Source organism: Hydra viridissima, unplaced genomic scaffold (genome assembly GCF_058129835.1).
Source record: "Hydra viridissima isolate aposymbiotic clone 2 unplaced genomic scaffold, HvirCarnegie_v1 scaffold_3, whole genome shotgun sequence".
In the NCBI taxonomy this organism is placed as follows: Eukaryota; Metazoa; Cnidaria; class Hydrozoa; order Anthoathecata; family Hydridae; genus Hydra; species Hydra viridissima.
In genome coordinates, this window is record NW_028324302.1 from 10900221 (window position 1) to 10923248 (window position 23028).

Genomic DNA, 23028 nt, shown 5'->3' on the forward strand with positions numbered 1-23028 from the left:
CAACATGGAGACAACGGTAATGACTTTGAAGAACGCGAAGAAGAACAAGCTGATGAAAATCTAGCTCAAGAAAATCAGAATGATGGAGCTTTGAATAGACGATTACAGCTACTTAACTACTTTACTTAAAAGTATTGTTTAAAAATTCATATACAATTTGCTCTAGAGCATAGGATCTATCAAAATAGTTTGGACATGGATCATAGATTTGTGCCTAAATTAGTTGAATTAAAATTGGAAAAAAATTCACACAATGACTTTTTAATAAATGCAAGAAATTTTTATAAAATATTAGACCATAAAAATATGTTTATATCTGTTTTTACATAGTATGTGTATTTTGTTTTTTTATAGAACACGCTTAAAAAAAAATTAGGAGATTTGTTAGCTTTTGTTGTTAGGAGCAATTCTTATTAAGAGTATTTTAAAAAGGTAAAAAATGCTTAATAGCATAAAATTAAGATATGATCGTATTAATATTAAACTAGATTACAAAATAAATTTAAAATATGAAAGATATTGTTTTGTTTAAATTTTAAAATCAACCACTAGCCAATGCAATACCTTATATATAGTTATATATAGTTGTGATGCTTGTATCTATTTCACATCGCAACAGCATTGGTCTTAATGTTTGTGTGAAGTTTTACAGAACTTATTACTGTAAGGTAATGGTGATAAAAAAAATGAAATAACAAGAACAATTTCAGGTTGAAGTTATATTTTTATTGTTACTAAAAAATGTAATTGGTCATGGCTTTACAGTTAAATACCTTCAAGGTGAATGTTTAAATATAGTTATACAACATTTTTCGAAATTTAACATAAAATTATGATGTAGCTCTTCTCTTAATGCTCAAGAATTTCCTCCTAAAACAAAAAAAATTTGTTAATGATAAAGTTATACTAAATACAAGCTACAAGTTATACTAAATACAAAAAATTTGTTAATGATAAAGTCATACTAAATATTATTACAAATTAATTTTAAAATACCGTTTCTGTATTTACAAAATGTTGCTGGTTTGAAGGTTGCAATTTCTCATTCATTAGCTTTGTTGCTGTTGTGTAATATATTGTTAAAGCCTTTTCTTTTCGAATTTGCTGTTGTCTGAGAGCAACGTCCAATTTCAGAAGTTTTACTCTTAATTCTTGTTCTTTTTTTAATCTTTCTTTTTCTAACCGTAAAACACTTACTTTCAATTTTTTAAAACTTCCATCTACCAGGAGACTTTCTCTAGCTTGTTTTCTTTTTAATTTTTTTAATGCCCCCCTTGATGGTTTATTTTGAATTGAATCTAAAATTTAATTCTAGGTGTCAAAACAAGATCAGTTAACTAAAATAATAAGAAAGGTGGTTTAGATTCCTTTAAAAATAAGAAGTTTTTAATGGTTTTGGAAATACTAGTTGTGTAAAAATTAAGCACAAATTGATGTTGTCTGTTATATAATTATAAGTCTAAAACCTACAATTAACTAAATTAAACAACTGAGATTTAAAAAAAATTAATTTATAAATTGCATTACCTTGAAGTATCTGACAACTGTCACTAACAAGAGTGGTATTGTCTAAATTAGGGGAGGACATACAATCAAATCTTGCATCTAATATAAACAATCAATTAACTCTATAAACTATAGAAATAGAATATATATATATATATATATATATATATATATATATATATATATATATATATATATATATATATATATATATATATATATATATATATGTATGTATTTTATAACACAACTAGTCTTAACCAACAAAGAAAAATATACCAGACATAGACGAAATAAAAGAAGCTGTATCAGAAGATTGTTTCAAAGTAAAGTTTACTTCTTTACTTGATGAAGAAAGGGTGGCAGTGGGAGTGGAAAGTTGGTTGGGAGTGGATGACAATGCATCATCTGTTGTACAAAAAGAGATATTAAAATCAGGAACATTGATTCCAGATACATTTATTGACTTCCTGTCAATAATGTCTAAAACAACATTATCTAATTCTGTTAGTTGTCTCCCTGCAGCACCTTAAAAAAAAAAAATTATATATATATATTTGTATATATAATATATATATACAAAAATATTTAATATAATATATATATATATATATATATATATATATATATATATATATATATATATATATATATATATATATATATATCATATATATATATATACATATACACACACACAGACATATAAAAATATATATATATATATAACAAAACTATACCTGTTTTTAGACTCTTAGCAAAATTTTGCATTGTAGCTCTTCGCAAATAATCCCACTCTCTACTACGTAGCTGGTTGATATCTTCAATTTTTGCCCCTAAACTATTTAAATGTGACATTATGTCTTCCCAAATTCTATTTCTATGCCTCATAGTAATAGATGGACCTAAAAGTAGATGAAATAAATAATCAATATATAGTATAATATAGTCTTATATAGTAAAATACTAAATATTCTATAATAATATATTATTTTATAATAGGAATCATACCTAAAAAAGCTTACCTATATATATATATATATATATATATATATATATATATATATATATATATATATATATATATATATATATATATATATATATAAAATATAATGCAATTATACATATTTTTATTTAAATAGTTTGCTAATTAAAACATACCAAGCTTCCCAAGAAGAACCTCTTTGTTTTCTCTAATCTTTATTGCTAGTAACATTTTAAGTTCTTTAGACAGCTTTTTATTTTGTTGTGTATTTGTGTATTATTTTGTTGTGTATTTGTGTATTATATGGCATATTTGTTGACTATTTATACTTTTCTTTAGTCAAACATTATGAAAAACTTGTTTAACCAAAATTACTATCGAAAACCTAACAAGGAAAAACAACAAGGAACTGAATAATCGATTAAATGCAGATTTTAAGTAATTAGTTTATTATGGAGTTACCAAAATCCTTTTCAGTTTTATCTATAAAATATCTACATAAAAACACAAACAAAGAATGTTCAATGATTTTGAAGCGCTAACGTTGTTCCAGCAATGGCCGCCAAAAATCACGAAGAAAATATCTAAAATTGAGATCAAAAATCTATCTGAAGTTTTTTTTCGAAAAAACGCATTTTTTATCTGAAAAGGCGATTCCCTTGTTCGTTTATAGCATTGGATTTAAAAACGAAGTTTTTATCTTAAAAACGGAATTTTTTGAATGTTTATAGCAATGGACTTTTTTTTTCTTCGCTTTTTACGGTAAACACTTCGTGTTTTACGGAAAAAACTTCGTTTTTTATGTTTATAGCATTGGCCCCAGATAAAAAATGCGTTTTTTCGAAAAAAAACTTCAGATAGATTTTTGATCTCAATTTTAGATATTTTCTTCGTGATTTTTGGCGGCCATTGCTGGAACAACGTTAGCGCTTCAAAATCATTGAACATTCTTTGTTTGTGTTTTTATGTAGATATTTTATAGATAAAACTGAAAAGGATTTTGGTAACTCCATAATAAACTAATTACTTAAAATCTGCATTTAATCGATTATTCAGTTCCTTGTTGTTTTTCCTTGTTAGGTTTTCGATAGTAATTTTGGTTAAACAAGTTTTTCATAATGTTTGACTAAAGAAAAGTATAAATAGTCAACAAATATGCCATATAATACACAAATACACAACAAAATAATACACAAATACACAACAAAATAAAAAGCTGTCTAAAGAACTTAAAATGTTACTAGCAATAAAGATTAGAGAAAACAAAGAGGTTCTTCTTGGGAAGCTTGGTATGTTTTAATTAGCAAACTATTTAAATAAAAATATGTATAATTGCATTATATTTTATATATATATATATATATATATATATATATATATATATATATATATATATATATATATATATATATATATATAGGTAAGCTTTTTTAGGTATGATTCCTATTATAAAATAATATATTATTATAGAATATTTAGTATTTTACTATATAAGACTATATTATACTATATATTGATTATTTATTTCATCTACTTTTAGGTCCATCTATTACTATGAGGCATAGAAATAGAATTTGGGAAGACATAATGTCACATTTAAATAGTTTAGGGGCAAAAATTGAAGATATCAACCAGCTACGTAGTAGAGAGTGGGATTATTTGCGAAGAGCTACAATGCAAAATTTTGCTAAGAGTCTAAAAACAGGTATAGTTTTGTTATATATATATATATATTTTTATATGTCTGTGTGTGTGTATATGTATATATATATATATGTATATATATATATATATATATATATATATATATATATATATATATATATATATATATATATATATATATATATATAATTAAATATTTTTGTATATATATATTATATATACAAATATATATATATAATTTTTTTTTTTTAAGGTGCTGCAGGGAGACAACTAACAGAATTAGATAATGTTGTTTTAGACATTATTGACAGGAAGTCAATAAATGTATCTGGAATCAATGTTCCTGATTTTAATATCTCTTTTTGTACAACAGATGATGCATTGTCATCCACTCCCAACCAACTTTCCACTCCCACTGCCACCCTTTCTTCATCAAGTAAAGAAGTAAACTTTACTTTGAAACAATCTTCTGATACAGCTTCTTTTATTTCGTCTATGTCTGGTATATTTTTCTTTGTTGGTTAAGACTAGTTGTGTTATAAAATACATACATATATATATATATATATATATATATATATATATATATATATATATATATATATATATATATATATATATATATATATATATCTATTTCTATAGTTTATAGAGTTAATTGATTGTTTATATTAGATGCAAGATTTGATTGTATGTCCTCCCCTAATTTAGACAATACCACTCTTGTTAGTGACAGTTGTCAGATACTTCAAGGTAATGCAATTTATAAATTAATTTTTTTTAAATCTCAGTTGTTTAATTTAGTTAATTGTAGGTTTTAGACTTATAATTATATAACAGACAACATCAATTTGTGCTTAATTTTTACACAACTAGTATTTCCAAAACCATTAAAAACTTCTTATTTTTAAAGGAATCTAAACCACCTTTCTTATTATTTTAGTTAACTGATCTTGTTTTGACACCTAGAATTAAATTTTAGATTCAATTCAAAATAAACCATCAAGGGGGGCATTAAAAAAATTAAAAAGAAAACAAGCTAGAGAAAGTCTCCTGGTAGATGGAAGTTTTAAAAAATTGAAAGTAAGTGTTTTACGGTTAGAAAAAGAAAGATTAAAAAAAGAACAAGAATTAAGAGTAAAACTTCTGAAATTGGACGTTGCTCTCAGACAACAGCAAATTCGAAAAGAAAAGGCTTTAACAATATATTACACAACAGCAACAAAGCTAATGAATGAGAAATTGCAACCTTCAAACCAGCAACATTTTGTAAATACAGAAACGGTATTTTAAAATTAATTTGTAATAATATTTAGTATGACTTTATCATTAACAAATTTTTTGTATTTAGTATAACTTGTAGCTTGTATTTAGTATAACTTTATCATTAACAAATTTTTTTTGTTTTAGGAGGAAATTCTTGAGCATTAAGAGAAGAGCTACATCATAATTTTATGTTAAATTTCGAAAAATGTTGTATAACTATATTTAAACATTCACCTTGAAGGTATTTAACTGTAAAGCCATGACCAATTACATTTTTTAGTAACAATAAAAATATAACTTCAACCTGAAATTGTTCTTGTTATTTCATTTTTTTTATCACCATTACCTTACAGTAATAAGTTCTGTAAAACTTCACACAAACATTAAGACCAATGCTGTTGCGATGTGAAATAGATACAAGCATCACAACTATATATAACTATATATAAGGTATTGCATTGGCTAGTGGTTGATTTTAAAATTTAAACAAAACAATATCTTTCATATTTTAAATTTATTTTGTAATCTAGTTTAATATTAATACGATCATATCTTAATTTTATGCTATTAAGCATTTTTTACCTTTTTAAAATACTCTTAATAAGAATTGCTCCTAACAACAAAAGCTAACAAATCTCCTAATTTTTTTTTAAGCGTGTTCTATAAAAAAACAAAATACACATACTATGTAAAAACAGATATAAACATATTTTTATGGTCTAATATTTTATAAAAATTTCTTGCATTTATTAAAAAGTCATTGTGTGAATTTTTTTCCAATTTTAATTCAACTAATTTAGGCACAAATCTATGATCCATGTCCAAACTATTTTGATAGATCCTATGCTCTAGAGCAAATTGTATATGAATTTTTAAACAATACTTTTAAGTAAAGTAGTTAAGTAGCTGTAATCGTCTATTCAAAGCTCCATCATTCTGATTTTCTTGAGCTAGATTTTCATCAGCTTGTTCTTCTTCGCGTTCTTCAAAGTCATTACCGTTGTCTCCATGTTGAATACACAAGTTACGGATAACAAATCCACACATGATAAGCTTAGAGGCATCTTCGACCTTATGCAAACGAATTCCAGTTTTCAAAGCATAAAACCTGTTTTTGACAATGCCAAAACATCGCTCAATTATGTTTCTAGTTTTTCTCTGTGCTTTGTTGAAACGTTTTTGAGCTCCGTCTGGATCACCAGGAAAAGGTGGAATTAACCATTCTCGACATGGGTACGCAGAGTCAGCCAAAATTACAGCTCCATTAAATGGAAGCTCTCCAATTTCAAACTTGTTCCATAGGTTACAATTTCTTAGAACCTAATAGTAGTAAAATCACAATATTTAAATTTACTGTAAGTTACATTATAATACATTATATTAGTTAGTCTAAGTTACATTTTAATTAGCAATCATAATAGTTCAAATAGTATGTTCAATATGAACATACCGAAGAATGTCACGTACTAGTTGAATACCCAGCATTAGTGAACTAACAGTTGTAAAATATAACTTAGTGACAGGCTTACATGTGCATCATGCCACCTTCCTGGACTGTTGGTCGATGCATAAAATATGGACGTGTCGGGTCCACATACTGCCATTGCATTTATGCTATGGACATGATGGCGATTGATTAGAGAATCTTCATCTGCTTGAGGAGGGTTAGAAAGGAGTATATGAGACCCATCCAGAACACCACATACGCACGGAAAACCTCCGATTTCCATAAACTTTTGTGGAAGAGTGGAGCAATCATTCGGCCATTTTATGATCTCTTGTCGAATCTAATCTTATAAGATAACAATTTTTCTCTTTACTAAACTTAGTTTTTAATTTTCACACTAAAATAAAAATAATAAGCAACTTTATATGACATTGTAAAACTTCCAATAGTTTTATTAACTTAATACACTAACATTGAAAATAGCTTCTCCTACACTGTATAATACTATAAATTGTGTTGGTAAAGATTCCATGACAGTCTCTGAGAACATGAAAAAAAATATTTGTGCCAATAAAATGAAGAAATACCATTATTTGGAAAAGTACTGAAATGCTTTTATTTCGCTTAGTATAATGTTGCAAATCATCTTTAAGCCTAGTTTCTAAAAAATCTAATACAGCTCTTGGGACTCGATACTGCTCTCGAAAAACGTTGTCAGAAACATCTTCGTTAAAAAAGCGACCATTAAACTAAAATGATATTGAAAAACAAAACAAAAATATAATTTCTGCGCATATTTAGTATGATTTCTGATTTTGTTCGATAAGAAATCATTAAAAAAAAAAATATATATAGTAATTTTAAGTAATGTTTTAAACACCAACCTCTCGAGGCAATCGGTGGCGAAGCTCATTTTCTGCAACTTCGAAATCTAAGTCTTCATCCGAAAAAATTAAATTCATGTTTCTACTTTAATTTTACACAGATTTTTTAAACACCAAATACTAGAATTTAAAAATATTCATAAAAATAGAATAGACAGCACAGCATACTTAATGACTAATTAAATTCATTAAGTAGGCCTAATAAATAAAAGTTACAATAAAAATTACTATTATATTACTACTATATATTACGGATAAAAAAAGTTCGTGAATTTCAGTGACGTTTACGTTTTATGCTTTATAGCAATGGGCGAAAAAAATACAAACAGCGATAAATTCTTCGAGATTACGAACTTTTTTTCGTACGTGAAAAATTGCGTTTTTACGAAAGATTTTTTTTCTCGAAAAAAACTTCGAATTGTTTATAGCATTGGCCCCAGCATGGCGGTCCGATGTCTGTAGTGCCCACATTTTGAGATCAGTGGTAGTGCCTTAACTAGAAAATAAATTGGCGGGAAGAGTAAATTTACCGTTACGCGTGAACTTAAGTTCACGTTGTTTATTTTTTAATTTGAAATTTGTAAAGTTCTAATTAGAACTTAAGTACTTAAGTAAAGTTTTATTGTAAAGTTCAAATTGTTCATTATGTAAATTGATTGGACACGTTTCTATAAGGTAATAAATTTAAGTAAATAAATAAAGTTCATATTTCATGGCAACTGAAATTTATTATGTTATTATTTAAAACCTTCTAATGAAAAAATGTTGATTTTTAATATTAATATTAAAGTTTTAACGTTAAAATTTTAGTATTAGTATATATATATATATATATATATATATATATATATATATATATATATGTATATATATATATAAATTAAAAAATTATAAATGGTAATGGTAATGCATCTTGTCTGCTTGGGAGTGGTAAGAAAGTTGCGTTACATATGGTTGATAGGTCCTTTGCATGTTAGATTAGGTGCAAGAGATTCAACACAGCTTTCTGTTTGATTGGTTGGTGCTTCCAAGTATATACAGAAAGAATTTGCTCGTAAGCCTAGGGCTGTGTCTGAATTTGAAAGGTGGAAAGCAACCGAACTCAGACAGTTCTTGTTATAAACTGGTGTTGTATACTTAACAGATATACTAAATGAAGCCATGTATAAAAACTTCTTGTTATTATCTGTTGCTATAAGAATTTTATTGTGTCCAAAATTATGTTTACATCATGCTGCCAGTGCTAATACTTTACTTAATCTGTTCATAAACATACCTCAGATATGTATGGTCCAGAGATGATAACTTATAATGTGCATGGACTTTCACATTTGTGCCAAGATGCAATCAAGTATGGACCTTAGACAACATATCTGTGTTTCCATTTGAAAACTATCTTGGTCAGCTGAAAAAGTTAATACAAAAGCCAAATTTTCCATTACAACAGGTACAACGAAGATTGAATGAAAAAAAATTTATTGGAACTAAGTGGTTAAATTGAAGAATCCTATATTAAAACAGCAGAATATTAGGCTTCCAAATGATATTACAGATATTGAATCTCAGCATAAGCAAGTGATTTTAAGAGATTTTTGTATAAAGTGTACTGTGGGTGACAGTTGTTATCAATTGAAAACTAGTGAAATTATTTTTGTGCAAAACATAGTTAAAAAATATGGAGAAGATGGTGATACTTTATTTTTATACAACACATTTGAAAGCGTAGAAACATTTTTCACATATCCTTGGAACTCATCATCCGTTGGCATATACTTAGTTTGTAATTTATCAGACAATACAAAGTCTTGCTCTATTGGTAACATTGATAAGAAGTATGTACTTTTGCCTTACAACCAAAAATATGCTGCACTCCCACTTTTGCATTTTTAAAAGCTTTTTTTTTTGTCTATGTAATGGATTATTTATAAATTCAAAATATATTTAAAATTAATTTGTATTTTGTTTCAAATTGTATTTTTTTAATTAATAATTTAAAAAACATTTAGTTTCACTAAATTATACAATATACTATATGTTAAGTCTAATGTCAAGAAGAAAATAAGCAGGCACTAGAGTTATTGTATACAAAGTTTTATAAAAAAAACTGCTCATTGCTTGCTATTATAGAATGTATTTTTAAATATTAATTACTATTTGATTTGTTTATAGATTGTTTAGTTTTTTTTACTAATAACATTTAAATCATAAATAAATATTTGTTTAGCAATATATTCATTCGACAGCTATGAATCTTTTTTAACATTTACTCATCAGGATTAGGGTTAGCCATAATACCTTAACCCCTAACCCTAACCCAGTAGTGTTTTTGATTTTTAGAAAGAAAGAAAAATGAAATACCTTGTTGTATCATTTCTCAACGAACAAGGTTCAATGTATGTTATACCAGACAATTGGTTATTGGATGTTAGTTCATGCTATTGGCCACAATATGTTAGTGATGCAAGAATTAAAAATCAAGCAAAGCAAGGGAGATCCCAGATGACACCTGGTCAAAGCACACCATTTCCATCATGTATTATTCAAAAAAATATGAAAAAGCTTGTAAAAAATTGGTGGTTGCGCAAGATACTTCAGATTTACAAACAGATGAAGAGCATAAGACACAAAGCCACCAAAAAAGGTTTATGTTTTAACAGTTTTTTTAGTTTTATGGAAATAGTTTTAATGGTGTTTTTCTCTTATTATTGATTTTCTTACTTGAGAATTGTTTATTTTTATTATTTTTAACTTATTTTTTTAATACCTTTTTGTCTAGTTTTTTGTTTGTTTTATCTAGTTTCAATAGAATTTCTGCACAGTTTATAAATTTAGAATTTAGTAGATAAGAATTTCTTGTATTTAACAAAAAACTCTCATTTCTAAAATATTAACTTATTTTCTGCATTAACTTTTTTTTTTCAGAAAGAACGATTACTGGTATTATGAGGACGAGAGTGATAATGACACAAACAAATTTAATAACAGCTATAAGCAAAGCAAAGCTAAGATGACAAAGTTATTGAAGAGACACATTCTACCTGAAGCTCCTAAGATATCATTGGCAATACCAAACCAACTGGTTCAAAATTATATACTTACTAATAGAGTAACTTCTCCAGGTTTATTAACATCTTCACCAAATAATAATACAGATCAATTGTCATCAGTAAAAAGTGTTCAATTCAATTTCGAGAAAACAGCACAACCCATTTAAAAAAAAATACATTTAATGTTCCTGTCATTCCTTCTGCATCTTTGAACATTTTACCAACTGATATAACTTCATTAGTAAATGTTGTTATGGAGATCGAAGTTTGCTTGAAAGATCTTCAACATCAAACTGAAATTAATCCAAAATTGCTGCAAAGTTTAACTGCGGGGGAAAATGATGAAGGAATTTTTGATAAGCTACACTTACCTCTTAACGACTTAAAAGTGCTGAATTCACTTGAAGAGCTCATAATGAACGATAAGACAGTATTTTCAAACTTAGTAAGTAAATTGTTTTAAATATTAATAAACATAATAAAATATTTTGCTACAAAGTATTTCCAATCTTTATATATAGGTTATTGCTGTAGCTAGCAAAGGCTGATACAACCTGAAAGATGCTGTAAGAAGAATGTCTGCTTCTCTTTTTACAAATCAACTTTGTTGTCAGCTCAATAGGACCGGTGGTCAACGTAAAGGAAGTGAAGCTGATCTTAAATTGGATATAAAAAATAAATTTGGATTAAAAGAATTGCAGTGTAGGCGTGTACTTGAAAGTGAGTTGATTTTTGTTTATGCAGGTATATTAGCATGCATTTCTGAGAAAATGTCATTTGTTTTGTCGGAGATAATTTTATAGGTTATAAAATAATTGTAAACGTGCTATTTTTATTTTAAAATCTCTTACGCGTATATTTATTTTGAGGAGCCGTGCAAAGGAATCCGCCTACAAGTACAGTTAGTGAGTGTGATTTTCAAAAAGAAATTGTACGATTTTTACGAGGAGCACCAGACTGAAATGGTGGGAGGTAAGCGCGAGCAATCGTAATTGTTAAAAGAAGAACTTTTATCGAAAAGAGAAGAGCTAATATCGACAATGTTGACGAACCGCAAGAATAAATTTTGTATCTTAATAATAGCATTATTTTAGTTTCATGACTAATTTTTTACTATTTTATTCGAATTCGCTCCCTCGAAGTGCAACAATGCTATAAAATTAGTGCAACATACAATGTTGACCAACATACATTGTTGCACCGCGAGGTGCAACAATGTTATAAAACTAGTGCAATATACTATGCTGCTTTGCCGCCGAAGAACCGCCATAGGAGCTATAAGAAAAGTAAGCAGTGGTACAGGCACGGCGTGCAGAAGCTGGGCCAGCATATTTAGCCGACGCCGGGAGCGCGGTGGTCCAAGGAAGGTTTGTTTTCGGGGATTCTGCCGGTTCGATGATGGCCCATCAGTGGCTTGTGGATGGTGGGCCGCCATAGAACCGATGAGCAAAATGCAGCGGCACCAGCAGCGGACGCCAGCGTCGTGCCAGTATATAGTGCCGACGGCGGCAACACGGCGGTCCGATGAAGGCATGTTTGCTGGGATTTTAAAGTTTTTTTTTCTAGATTTACATCTACCAAAGTCTTTAAGTATATCGTCAAAGTTAATTTTGCGCAACATATCTGCCTCAATCATAAGCAGAGATAAGGAATCGAGCCTTTCTTGTTTCATTGTTGATCTATTTGGATTTTTTGTACGTTTCAACTGAGAAAAAGAACGCTCAGTTAAACAGTTAGTAACCACTAATGTTAAAAATATGCGGAAGGCGACTTCAACATTTGGAAAGGCACACTCAATATTGTCTCTAACTATTACTTGGTATAATTCTCCATGATTGAACGTGTTGTTTTCCGATTTTGATGCAGCTGGAAACTTGTGTCGAATATATGAATGAAACTGTTGTAATTCAGTATATAAATTATTGTTCAGATCTTTAGGATAAGCATTTATTAGTTCTTCACAACACTTAGATATTTGTGATAATGATCCATCGACCAAACAAGAAAAGCGAACTGCAACATCATTATATACTTGTCTTTGTCTACTCATTTCTGTGTCGAGTGAAGTCGTTAAAGCGCAAAAAAAAAAGTCATTAAAGCGCGAAAAAAATAATTAGTTTAAAAAAAGCTAAATAGAAAAAACCGGCTCATTCATAGCTTAATTTTTAATTCGCCCCGAAATATTTTGAACATATACAGTGATATGTTAATACTTAAAAATAGACATTCTGTTTAAAAAAGTAAACAAACTTTATTTTGCCATATTTAAATATGTAATCAAATTATTCTTTATCGTTTCTTCTACTTACAGGAAGAAGTTGTGCATTAGCTAAATTAAGTTAGCGTTTGGACTTTGATCGCCTTTTGAGTGTTAATTTTCTGCTCACCGACAGTGCTATTAAATAAGTTTACGGTGGTCAACGAAATGTTTATACGGAATAGTTTAAGTTTGGAGTGAGCTGATGTTCTCGACAAAAATTTGCAATTTTAAAAACCTGGTAAATGGACATAGAAGGTACCGAATTTACAGATAATGTACTTGAAAGGTTTGGAAGTGGGCAGAAATTTAGTGGTGAGAACTTGGAGAAGTTGCTGTACGTTGTTGAAAAAAAATTGACCTCAATTTCTTCCAGGTATATTTGTATTTAGTTTATTGTATGTTATAGATTAAGTGAGTTAAGTTATTATTAAATGACTAACTTTCTTAACTTATATTTATATTTTTAAAGTTACATTTTAACAATCTTCTATAAATATACACCGAACTTAAGAAAACAAACAATTGAAACATAAGTATTAGATAAAATGTAGTCAGTGCATCTAGTTAATTGGCACACACAATTCATAAGTATTTTTAAAACAGACCTTTTAATGACAAGTTTTTGTTAAAAATTACCAGTTCGTTTTCTAATTCATCACAGTAACTTGATAGAACAATTTTACCTTGTTGAGTAATAGTTGTTTAATTGAAAAAATGTGACCTAATCAGTTAACAGTGTAACCAAGTTAAGTCTTAAAAGGTAAAGCATACAATATCTGTTTTCAATATTTATTAGAAACTTTGATCTGACTAGGAAATAGACTACACTGGTAACATTTATTTATTGCTGATTTTTTTCTCTAAATTAGCTAAAATCTTTCATAAATACTGTTTGAACCAATAAACAGATTACCTTTTAAGTTTCCAAGTTTGATAGTTGTTGACAATCTTTATTTTGAAAATTTATCAAAAATTGATTAAAAACATTTATAACAATAAGGTTGTTTGTGATTGTAATGGATAAAAAAATGTGATCATGCTAATTGTTGGTTTATTATCTATAATCAAGTTATTTTTCTGTTTAATTTTTAAAGAAACAAAGAATTATTTAAAACAAAAATTTATAAAGACTTTATTAGACATCAATAATGCTATAATTTACCAAAAAGTTGTAAATGTAAAAAATTTGTATGGTTAGAATAAAATAGTATAAAGTTCTTACATAAATCTTATTGAAATATAATCATTTTATTTTCCACTTGTTCACTTGCAAAATATAATTTGATTCTTTTTGACCTATTTGAAACCAGCCCATTTATTCTTGATCTTGAATTTTGATTGACAGCTTAAATGTTTAAAATACTTATTTTGATCACCTGGTTTAAAACTAAATTAGGCAAAACTACTGTAAATAAGGTTCTTTAAATTTTAGATATTTTTTTTCATTCCATTTCAGGTGTAATGCCTAATTGGAGTTGTTTTAACAAATTATTATATAGTTTTATTGATCAGTGTGAATATATATCATTTTCATGTTATTGTATATGAAGATCATTAAGTAAACATGGCATGTTTTTTGACAAGAAGCATCAGTCTGCTAAGTAAGAAAAGCTAAAATTAGAATGAAACTGTATTGTTTATAGTATTATTTGTATTCAATGATCAGGTTTTAATCACTAAAGTGCCACAATAGTTAGATTATTATGATATTAGTCTGGTAATATCAAAACAATCAATATATTGTAATGTGTATAAAGGAGTTAATACACTAATGTTTTGTTAAACAATTTTTTTAAAAAAATACTAGAGTGATGAGAATTTAATTTGACTTTTTTTTTCTTTTTTTTTTTTTTTGATGAGAAAAAAAAAAAAAATAAACAAAATTCTCATCCATCAAGTGCTTAGAAAAATATACTGTATTTAGTTTTTTAATTCTAATTAGATTTTATACATCCTATATGTGTAATGTACCTAAGATAGACCATTAACAGCAAGTAGTATACTTTCCACAGTATTTATATTCAATTTAAAGCTTCTCTTTTTAATAACGGTTGAGATTTTGGTATGTTAATTATAAAATTCATTAGTGTTGTCATGCCCAATAAACAAATTAGTTTCAGGTTATGCAATCCAATTCATAATCATAAAGTGGCTTCTACTCTGACTGTGGGGAAAATTAACTTAACAAGAATTTTCAATAGCTAGCATATTTTTCATGGCTTAGATTTTTACTATTATTTGTATAATTATCATACCATTATGGATATCTAACCTATTGAAACCTGTGTTAATTGGTTCAAATCGTCCATTTGAACTGATGAAAAAATTCAAATGAAAATCTTCATGGTTTAATTATTGCTTGCTCATAGTTTTGGTTTATACCTGAAGAAATAAATTACTTATCTGAGAATTATTTTTTTGGTATATTTTATATATTTTTTTAAATATGGGTGAGCAAAGCAAATCAAATTGTTTTTGTTGTTGTTGTTGTTTTTTTTTTTTTTTGTTTTTTTGTTTTAAAACATTTGAGTATTTGATAGAGTACCTACAGAAAATAAATGGGTTTTTCAATGGATTAACATAATTTTATGACTTTCATAAAATTTTATGACATAAAGTTATGTTAATCCATTGAAATTCAAATATAACTATTACTTTACCTCAACTGCTTTAAATGATAATGAAGTATTAAAGAACATGATCTCCTTCAATACAATCTGACCCTCTATGACCCCCCAATAAATCTACAAATAAGTTGTGGTCATAGACTTTTTCATCTTACTCCTTTTCTGGCTCAGATTTTCATCTAATCCATATTTCACCAGGTGAAATGCTTGACCTGTTAAAGAATTATCGGTCAAAGCCCTAGGAATTAACTTGCTGATATACACCTTGTATAGAAAGTTTAAATGCACTTGTTTTTTTAACATGTATAATTCTTTTAAGAAATGATAACCCGATAAATTGATGAGATGTGGTCCGCATTTTTTATGTTTATTTATACTGATGGTTTAATTTAATGATTTAGAGAGAGAGAAAAAAATGTAAGGAAACCATAAAGGAGGTGGAGAGTGATGAGAAAAATAATGGAGCAATTAAGTCCTTTCAATTTTTCCAAATAAAGTTTAAACGCACTTATATTGGAAAACTCATAACTCTTGTTAATTGATTGATTTTTCCTTGCAGTCTTTCGCATTTTCATCACTCAACAGTCTGCTATCGTTAGCATATTATATTTGCATCTTTATTCTTTTTTTACTTTGTAAAAAACTGCGTCTGTGATTTAATTCAACCTTCAGCAACTTTCAACTGATAAAACTTTATCAAAAGATCATATTTTCATGGGTGAAAGAGTTGTCTCATCGAAAATCAAATGGCAAGTCATTGGCATGCATAAAATGAAAATGAGCAATCAACAAATTGGCAAACACTTGAATATTTCTGAATTTAGCGTTCGTACAACAATAAAAAGTTATTTATCAACTGGTAGTGTCAATGATAAACCTTGGGCGCCCAAAAAAACTGTCAGCTTGCAATAAAAACATGCTTTACACGCTTAGCAGACAAAACCCAAAAGCAGGAGTATCAGCTTTGAGTGCAGAAATCAATAATTCACTTGTAGAGAAAACAGTTAGTTGTATAACAATAAGTAAATTATTGCGCAGAAAAAAATTAGATTCATTTCATGCTGTAAAAATATTATTTGAAGCAACACACACAGCTGTATTCAAAAAGGTGGTGGCTCTGTCGGCATATGGGGATGCATATCAGGCTCAGGTGTTGGCTGTCATAAAATATACAAAGGAAGATTGAACCAATATGGGTATCGTGACATTTTGGAAAATTCACTTATTCCTTGTTGCGATTTATTCCAGGCTGATCAAAACTAGTTATTTCATGTCATACAGCACATTCAATTACCAATTATTTTGTTGGAAATAGTATTCGACTCATGACTTGGCCAGCACAATCACCTTACTTAAACCTGATTGAAAGTTTATGGAACTGGATGGATTAACAACTAACAAAAAGCAAATAACTAGTCACAAAATGCTTAAAAAAGAATTAACAAAATTGTGGCTTGAAATACCAATCAAGATGATTGAAAATCTAATTGAATCAATGCCAAGGCGATTATGATATATATTAACATATTTCCATAACAAAAAATTAATAAGTGCATTTAAACTTTATTGCACTTTCTTGTCATAAATTTTTTGATTTTTTCTGTTTGATATTACATTTCAGAAAAAATTTTGTATTTTTTTCTTTCAAAGTTGTATTTTTTTCTTAATAATTTGCTAAGAAAAAAAAACAACAAAAAATGAAGACCTTTCATCAGGTTTTCTCTTTGCACCAGTCCAAACTTACCATACCATACCATACAAAAAAACAAGTGCGTTTAAATTTTCTGTACAAGGTGTATATACTGATATTATCTTTATACAATGTATTGTATGCTCTCCCCACTTTGATGTTGGACTACTAGCTTTAAGTTTGTTTTTGAAAGTTTAATAAAAAGAAAAACCTTAAAGTTTTGCAATTAAAAAATTATAATTCATGCATAAAACACCATTTTTTCATTATATTATAAAAAGTAATGATTTTCAAACTGTTCTCAAAAGAAAAAATTCAGATCTCTTCCATTGTTTGCTATTGAAATCAACAACACAGTTGTTGATTTCAATAGCAAACAATATCAACAACACAGTTGTTGTTTCAATAGCAAACAATATTACCAAAGGCTTCAAAGCCTTTGGTAATATTGTTTGCTATTGAAATCAACAACACAGTTTTGAAGCCTTTGGGCATATTCTTGGTGACCGATCCCTCTTTTAAATATTTGCCAATAAGAATTTAAAAAACTACATGGACCTTTGGGCTGATGCTGTAGTTTGACATTGCCATTGAAATCAACAACACAGTTTTGAAGCCTTTGGGCATATTCTTGGTGACCGATCCCTCTTTTATTTATTTGCCAATCAGAATTTAAAAAACTACATGGACCTTTGGGCTGATGCTGTAGTTTGACATTGCCATGTTAGAGTTTTGATAGAATTGATATTGCCAGCCTGAATCAAAGACCAACTTCACTTTATGTGACTGCTTTCAAGAAGGTTCTCTGATACAGCAATAAACACTGTTGTCTTAGGCTTTTCTTTGCTTGGTGGTAATTGGACATGTTTACCAGTTGTCATGTCACTAGTGCCAAGAAAGTTTTCAACAAGCTACCACCATCAATTGCAAGTTTGAAACACTCTAACCAAAAAACACTTTCTTCTTGAGGAGGAGCTCTTCAGACAGATTTGACAGGCTGTTGCAATGAACTACAAGACAATTGCTTTTACTTACACTTTCAATAGTGGTAGCTTTGAATGAAGTTTTGTGAAAAAAATCTAACATTTGTTTCCCATTATTGCAAGGTTTTAAGGTGAGCTTCAGCTCAACAATTTATGATTTTGTTAACTGATTAGGAACAAATTTATCAGTTTAAATTTGTTGTTTGGAAAAAAAAATTTTTAAACACTTAACTTTCTTGTAACTAAATATTGTAAACTAAGCTGTTAAAAAAATATATAGATAAGTAAATATGAAAATCTTGATGGCATAAAAAAGAAATAGTCTAGATAAAAACATCTGGTGTTATTCTAAGAGGTTATTGATCCTTTGATTGTAAAATTTTGATAGTTCCACTAACTTTTGCATCCTTTTTTGCTATCAAACCTGATGCTATTTTTTTAGCTCCAGCAATCGGATAAGTAGCTTAAGATTTCCTTTGATGTTAGATTGTATACATTGTTAGACAGCCAGCACACCTCGTTCTTACTCCATCTTGTAAAATTTTATTAGACAAAGTGACATCTTTTCCCTTGTATTTTCTGCATAGAGCTCTTGCATTAAAAATATTGATGTTAATGAGATATATTTAGAGAATTTTTTCTGTTTGAATGTTTGCTTATATCCAGAATGTGTTGAGTTCTAAACTTAATAAAATATTTTGTAGAATATGAATATGAATAAAATATGTAATTACTATTACAGATTTTGCTACCATGAAACTTTTTTTTATTTATTTTTCTGAGAAATTAATAAAAAAATGTTTAAATTAAATTTTTTTACTGTAAAATAGGGTATTTTATATAGTAATTAAATGACTCTATGGTCTAGAGTCTTTAGAAAAGCATTTTTATCCCTGGACTTAGCTTTTTTGAATTTTTGAGTAAATTTTTTAAGAAATTTGATATTTAGATTAGCTGTATTAGTTATTTTTCTTTTGCATTCCTGCTCAACAATATATTAGCTGTGGTTCCTTTGGTTTGTACATCTTCATAATCCTTCCTACATACATGAAGGTTGAGATGGATACTAGTCTCCATCTCAATCTTTATGTATGTTTTTCCACTATTCACCAGCCATCAGTGTCAACTTTGTTTTGTGAGCTGAAGATGCTGGGTGATATTAGTTGTCTCAGAGCTGTGTGGATACACCTAATCATTTTGCTTATTTAGTTTTTTTTTAATTTGAGCTTTTTTTTTTTTTTTAATAAACAAAAAAAAAAAAACAACTTCACAACTCATGAAGAATTACTGATAAATCAATTGTTCAGCTCTAATCTTTCTGATATCTCTTAGAGATGGATTGAGTAAATGTACAATGCTTCTTGAATAAGCCCCCATATTTACATCTTGTTTGATAATGTGAGATATACTTCATGTCAAAATGCCCATAACTACATAACATTTTTATAGAGCAAGTCATGGATATTTTTTGCTGGATTTCATAATGTTTGCTTCAAAAGACAATATAAGTTATGAGTCTATGGTTAAAACAGAAACATTCTGAAATAACTGAAAATTTTAAAACAAATGTGGTTTCCCTTTATGTGGATGATGAAAAGAGCAGAATCCTGCCTGGAAAGAAGAGAATGAACTGAGATGACTTTGTTTGGGACTGTGATTGGGTAGGGCTATTAACTGTAGAACTGTGATTGTGTAAAACATACAAACAATAACTAAATATTCACTCAAAAGAAAGGTTGTAACAACTGAAATTACAATGCTTAATGAAGCAAAAGATTTCTAAAAAAACTTAAATATATATTTTGAAAAGGATCTGTCCCATTTATGAAAATATTTCTGAACTCAATCTAATTTTATATAAATCTTCAGCTTCAAATATGTAAATAATCTGAACATTAATTCTCTGAAAATTACTTGGTTGTTAAATTCACTTAAAAATTTAACTCCAGTTTTGAAATTCATAATTAATTACTAATTTTCCTAGTAAAATCAAATTATAAAGCTAACAGTAAGTTTATTGGTTAGTTAGAAGTTTTATATTGTGTATAATAAATTAGATGCTTATAAATTTTTTTTTTAGGATTGAAGAAATTGAAGTGGAGCTTGAAATTGAGTTTAAAAACCTTAAAACATTTAGTCATAATAATCATTGTGAATGTGACCCATTAGCAATGCAATGTTTTTTAAACAATGTTGTAAGATAATTGATTTTTATTTTATATAAAGTAAATCTTAAATCTTTAGTAATCATAAAAAAAAAGTTATAATTTTTTTGTTGTAAAAACATTTTTACATAATCTAGCTTTACTTTTGTTTAATTAGAAAGTTGTGGCAAAAAGTAACTTTAAATTGCTTCAGGTGCAGGCTGCTGAGCGCTATGTTGGTTTTGAAGATCATATTGTAGAGATTCTTGTTGATTTTTGTTATCATAACTGTATTGTTTTACCTTCATCATCTCTGATAACAGGCCTGAGCCATCATTCTATTAATTCATTTGAAAATGATTTTTCGACAGATCAAACTTTATTATGGTCAAAGTTACTTATAAAAATGAGAAATGGACTAATAACCATGCTAGGTTCACTGCCAATGACTAATGCAGAAAATGTAAGTAAGGAAGCCTCACCAGTTGAATTTGTAAATTATTTAAATAGTAGACGATTTTATCTTTTCCAACTATTGAATGCTCTATACTCTTTTGATGAAGCAGTATCAATTTACTGCAAAATACGAGAGAATCAACTTTTAGTTAATAATGGAGCTGATGATAGAGATAATCCAACAAAAGAAATCTTTAAACTGGAAAATACCATGGAGATTCACTGTATAATGTTGAGTGAGGATTTTAAGTTATTCCAATCTATTTTTAAAGATGAAATGGATCTTTCTCCATTTAATAAGCTAATAGCAGTTTATTCACAAGATATATGCTCTAAATTGAGAGAGTTTACATTATTTTATCATCATGATTATTTCATGAAAGGGTCTAGAGTTTCTACCTTTACCATTAAAGACCTAAAGTTATTTGCAAATGCAATTTCAATCCTGCATAAATGGCATGATCAGGTATATGGTATAACCATACAGTTAAATATTAGAAAACCACAAAGCACTGAGTTTCTTTTTGATGTTTATGAAAGTATAAGAGAGCCATGGGAATGGGAGAAAGAATTAATTCAGTTTTACCCAGCTTTGAGTGCTTCAGTTGTGTCTTACTTAAAGTGTTTACCAAATGCAATTTTTCAAGATCAAAAGTTTTCAGCAACAATATATATTTCTGATGAGGTGTTACTCATGAATCCAACTTACCCCAAAAAAGTTAGCTATGTAAGTCATTATAGAAAATAATATTTCTGTAGCCTTAAATTTACTATGTAAAATTTTGTATATGAATAAATGAACCTTTTGAATTCAAAGTCAGGTGTATAATCATTATTTAGAAATGTGGCCAGTTTCTCAGTTTGATTTTTGAGATGTTGGTGTTCAAAAAAATGAAAGAGATTTCTGAAGTTGTTAATGCAACAATAACTGAAGTTTTACATGAATATTATATTTATCTTAAGCAGGTAATAATTGAAATTTTTTTTATATTTTATCAAAAAAATTTCTGCAGTAAATTTAGTTTTAGAAAACATTTTTGTTAAGGTTCTTAATGATTTCTTGGCAAATCAGCGCAGTATTGAGTCCCTATATATGATTTTATGTGATTGCGTTCTTCTGGAAAGTTTATTAGTTCAGTGGGAGGAAAAAGATTTAAAAAAAAAGTAAGTACAGAGTTCTAATTAACTATCGGATATAAATCTGCAGTTATTTAAATCTTTCTCTTCCATTTCTATGTATTTTAAAAGCTAATTTAATATCTTACATAGAAATCTAGTTTAACTATTTTTGCAGGAAATTGTTATTTTAATAAATCCAAATCAAAAAATTCCTATTAGATTTTTAACAGTATTAATATAATAAACAAATTTAATAGAAGGTAACTACAATTAGCTGTTTTGTTATCTAAAAAACCAATAATGCAAGTAATTGCTGAACCCAAACAAAAATCTTTACAAATTTGTAGTCATCAGACTCATGCATAAGTTGTTGTCATTTCACAATATTCATGTTTTAAATTGACAAGATTAAATTTTCATACTTGTGAGATAAAAACAAGAGTTTTCTTGTGAAAATTTCAATAAAATTAAAATACATTAAAAAAAACTTTTTTAATATCTTTGCTGCTGGCTCTTGCTATTGTTGTTTCCATGAAACTTCCAGTTACTCAGATTGGTTCAACCTAAAGCGTCTTAAAGTGTCTTCATATCTTTTGAAGGTTTATATTTCTACTACTGTTATTGTAGAATAGAGCTATAAATTTGTTCTTCAGCTATTTTAAAAACTAGCTGTTTTTCTACATTTTTTCTATTTTTACTTCTGTTCTTTAATTGTGTGGAAAGTTGATCATTTTTCTTGCCATGCAAATTGGTAATCAGTTGCAGCCATTACCTTTTTTCTCAAACCTTGATGATCTTCTATTTGAGAAACTTCAGCTTTTTTTAAAACTTTTGTTTGGCACTTCTGTAAAAAAAAAACAAAAAAAGAATAAATAAAGAAAATAGATGCAACTTATTTTCTAGATTTATTTAATTTTTCAAAAGCTTACATTTTTCTAAAATGACC

At 27.8% G+C, this 23028-nt stretch overlaps 3 protein-coding genes and 1 pseudogene across 24 annotated transcripts in view; 3 read left to right on the forward strand and 1 right to left on the reverse strand.

Annotated features, from left to right (window-relative positions):
• Window positions 1–704: 704 nt before the first annotated feature.
• LOC149890964 (uncharacterized) lies at window positions 705–3082 on the reverse strand. Of its 5 annotated transcripts, none has more exons than XM_090081754.1 (6): window positions 2671–3082; window positions 2247–2411; window positions 1786–2034; window positions 1528–1569; window positions 997–1298; window positions 705–870 (listed from the first exon to the last, which is right to left on the reverse strand). In XM_090081754.1, exons 1-6 carry the CDS (start codon window positions 2723–2725, stop codon window positions 850–852), a joined length of 834 nt encoding a protein of 277 aa, XP_089937880.1. In that variant the 5' UTR covers window positions 2726–3082; the 3' UTR covers window positions 705–849. The 5 variants fall into 5 exon arrangements, 4 of the variants coding, with proteins under 4 accessions (XP_089937880.1, XP_089937879.1, XP_089937881.1 ...); XM_090081753.1 differs by having other exon boundaries at window positions 1528–1605; window positions 2671–3061; XR_016450722.1 differs by lacking the exon at window positions 1528–1569 and having other exon boundaries at window positions 1844–2034; window positions 2671–3071.
• Window positions 3083–3373: 291 nt separating this feature from the next.
• On the forward strand, window positions 3374–5735 carry LOC149890965 (uncharacterized). Of its 5 annotated transcripts, none has more exons than XR_016450724.1 (6): window positions 3374–3783; window positions 4035–4199; window positions 4413–4603; window positions 4835–4912; window positions 5142–5443; window positions 5570–5735. XR_016450724.1 is itself a non-coding variant. In XM_090081759.1 (6 exons), the coding sequence occupies exons 1-6, from the start codon at window positions 3729–3731 to the stop codon at window positions 5588–5590; spliced, it is 834 nt and encodes a 277-aa protein (XP_089937885.1). In that variant the 5' UTR covers window positions 3374–3728; the 3' UTR covers window positions 5591–5735. The 5 variants fall into 5 exon arrangements, 3 of the variants coding, with proteins under 3 accessions (XP_089937885.1, XP_089937886.1, XP_089937883.1); XM_090081759.1 differs by having other exon boundaries at window positions 4413–4661; window positions 4871–4912; XM_090081757.1 differs by having other exon boundaries at window positions 3379–3783; window positions 4413–4661.
• A 2877-nt stretch (window positions 5736–8612) lies between these two features.
• Window positions 8613–11909, forward strand: LOC145189467 (uncharacterized; annotated as a pseudogene). Its single transcript, XR_016450721.1, has 4 exons — window positions 8613–10397; window positions 10679–11248; window positions 11325–11523; window positions 11673–11909. The product of XR_016450721.1 is annotated as an uncharacterized LOC145189467 (transcript).
• A 1178-nt stretch (window positions 11910–13087) lies between these two features.
• Window positions 13088–23028, forward strand: part of LOC145202147 (uncharacterized) — a 37893-nt gene continuing 27952 nt past the window's right edge. For 8 of the 13 annotated variants that reach the window (XR_016451209.1, XR_016451210.1, XR_016451208.1 and 5 more), the window contains exons 1-5: window positions 13202–13436; window positions 20444–20558; window positions 20686–21690; window positions 21804–21929; window positions 22009–22127. Coding sequence is in view for 5 of the 13 variants with exons in the window: in XM_090083313.1 (XP_089939439.1) it covers window positions 13306–13436; window positions 20444–20558; window positions 20686–21690; window positions 21804–21929; window positions 22009–22127 (1496 nt within the window). In the remaining 8 variants the exon portion in view is untranslated. Of the gene's footprint in view, window positions 13437–20443; window positions 20559–20685; window positions 21691–21803; window positions 21930–22008; window positions 22128–23028 lie in introns of all 13 variants that reach the window. The other 5 variants (XR_016451212.1, XR_016451214.1, XM_090083314.1 and 2 more) reach the window with 2 other exon arrangements.